This window comes from Vicia villosa, linkage group LG2, assembly GCF_029867415.1.
Source record: "Vicia villosa cultivar HV-30 ecotype Madison, WI linkage group LG2, Vvil1.0, whole genome shotgun sequence".
Classification (NCBI taxonomy): Eukaryota; Viridiplantae; Streptophyta; class Magnoliopsida; order Fabales; family Fabaceae; genus Vicia; species Vicia villosa.
Window position 1 is genome coordinate 19,299,607 of NC_081181.1, and position 2,490 is coordinate 19,302,096.

The window sequence follows — 2,490 nt, forward strand, 5'->3', positions numbered from 1 at the left end:
TAAAAGCCTTATGGAACGGTGGGTTCGATCAAGGGAGTAGCGGTAGACGGAGATCAATCAAAGTTCTTGGGGGACAATAATTTGCGATTTCAATTCAGCCGTGTGAAAGCCTTGAAGAACGGTTGGTTCGGCCAAGGGAGTAACGGTAATCGGAGGATTGATTCGACATTGTTGAGCGATTTGATCTTACTTAAGATCAAGGGGAGAGAATATAAACAATCAACATCAAAACTGATTTTGTTTGTTTATTGCTTTAACTTCTCTTGTAATAACAATTTGCAAAAAGGTCTTCTCACGTGTCTTTTTTAGAGAGAAGGTTAACCTTCTCTCTCTAGAAAGCCTTATTGTGTCTTTGTCGCCTTCTTCCCTTGGCTGTAGTGGCTGTTCAACTCCAGTTTCTTCTGGTTTTCCTCCCATCCGTTGGTTTGGGTTTCTTTTCCAGTGAGCCTTGTCTCGTTTTTCTTATTCTATAACTTTTGTCTATTGAGCATGGAGAAGTGGAAGGCTTTTGCCCTTTCGAAAGAAGAGGAGAAAGGAGTAGTAGCGAACGATGAGGAGATTATCAAAGAGGAATCCATTCAGCGTACACTCGCAGGGAAGTTGTGGACTGAGAGTAATTTCAATACGCGAGCATTCAAAACCACAATGTTGAATGCTTGGAAGCTGAAACACACAGTTGAAGTTCAGGACCTGAGTAAAAATCTATTTCTATTCAAGTTTGCCTCAAAGAGAGATATGGAATATGTTCTCAAGCCTGGACCATGGAGTTTAGATAGAGCCTTGCTGGTATTGAAACGCATATCAGGAGAGGAACAACCTTCAGATCTGAACATGCATTTCAGTTCCTTCTGGGTCCGGATATACGACCTGCCACTTATGCTCAGGTCTGAAACAATGGCAAAGAAACTTGGAAACATTATTGGAACGTATGAGAAAATGGATGTCAAGGAGGCGCATCGGAACGACAGGTTTCTGCGGATTAAGGTTACATTAAATCTGAAAGAACCTTTGAAGCGTGGAACAATTATAACTTTCAAAGAGAAACACATAAGGGTCCATTTCAAATACGAGATATTGCCAACCTTTTTCTTTGTTTGTGGTCGAATGGGTCATCAGATTAAAGATTGTGAAACGGTTGAGGATCTTAATGAGGAAGGATACGAGGAGCTAGAGGATCAAGACTTAGCTTTTGGGCAATGGCTACGTGCATCCCCTCTCCCTAAACTGAATGAAGAATTTAATAGAAAGGACTCTAGCTCCAGTATTTGCAGCAGAGAACTCTTCAACGTTTCTTCTAGTCAAATCCGCTGTGAACATAAAGGGAAAGGTGAAAGTGAAGATCTTGAAGTACAACAAGACAACCATATTCTAAACCAGCAAAAAGACACTGGTAAGTGCGGGGAGGAGACAAATGTGAACCCTATGAATGTGGAGACGGTTGCTGAATTCCTCGGAGCGGTTGCATTATCAACAGAGAAATTAGCCAAGTCCAATGAAGTAGGTGTCCAGAAAAGAAAGTGGGTGAGAAGAAAGAGCATGAAAAGTGCTAAAACGGCTGCAGAATCTTCGGCCAAGACAAAATTATCCAAGCGACACCTTGTGGATGTCATGGTGGTAGAAGGCTTTCTTGATGATTATGGTGGGGGAGATAAGAAAAGGAAACAAGTGGTAGAAGCTAAGCACTCTCTTAAAAAAGGATCATAGGTGGTGTTGGAAGACCAACACCGCCTTCCCCAATGAAAACTGTCAGTTGGAACTGCAGGGGTCTGGGGAGCCCTCGTGAAGTTCGAGGCCTTGCGAGGCTTCTAAAAACTGAAAATCCTCAACTCGTCTTTCTGATGGATACTAGGCTAAAGAAAGATGAGATGTTGAAGCTAAAATTGAAGTTCAACTATAGTTTTGATTTAATAGTGGATTGTCGAGGATCTGGTCGAGAAAGAGCCGGGGGGCTATGTTTATGGTGGAATGAGGGAACTGATATTTCTATTCAGTCCTTCTCTCCTAATCACATAGCGGGAAAATGTCAAGAGGAAGATGATGATGAGCCTTGGTTTTTTGCAGGAGTGTATGGTTACCCGGACAAGGCTAGGAAGAAAGATACTTGGAAACTGGTTCAGGCGATAAGTGGAGAGAGTGGCAACAAAATGATTTTCTTTGGGGATATCAACGACATTTTGTATGATTCAGATAAAATGGGAGGCAATATTCGATCGGATTCTCAATTGAATTGGGGATGGAGTATATTGAATGTCTGTGATTTGCAGGAAGTCTTTTTTGAAGGGTATCCCTTCACCTGGACTAATGGAAGAGTGGGAAATCATAATATCCAGTGCAGGCTGGATAGGAGTTTGTGTTCGACGAGTTTCATGCATGACTTCCCCCTCACTAAGGTGCGTCACTTGGATAGGTTTGGTTCCAATCATGCCGCTCTGCGTATTCTGATTCAAAAGGAGCCTGACAACGAAAGAAGGAGGTATCTTTTTCGTTTTG

General features: G+C 42.2%; 1 protein-coding gene across 1 annotated transcript; it reads left to right on the plus strand.

Annotated features, from left to right (window-relative positions):
* The first annotated feature begins 489 nt into the window (after positions 1-489).
* Positions 490-1,704, plus strand: LOC131648672 (uncharacterized). Its single transcript, XM_058918407.1, has one exon. The coding sequence runs from the start codon at positions 490-492 to the stop codon at positions 1,702-1,704; it is 1,215 nt and encodes a 404-aa protein (XP_058774390.1).
* The last annotated feature ends 786 nt before the right edge of the window (positions 1,705-2,490 follow it).

Excerpts from the sequence above, each read along its gene's own strand:
- LOC131648672 (XM_058918407.1), top strand. The coding sequence starts at position 490 with ATGGAGAAGTGGAAGGCTTTTGCCCTTTCGAAAGAAGAGGAGAAAGGA.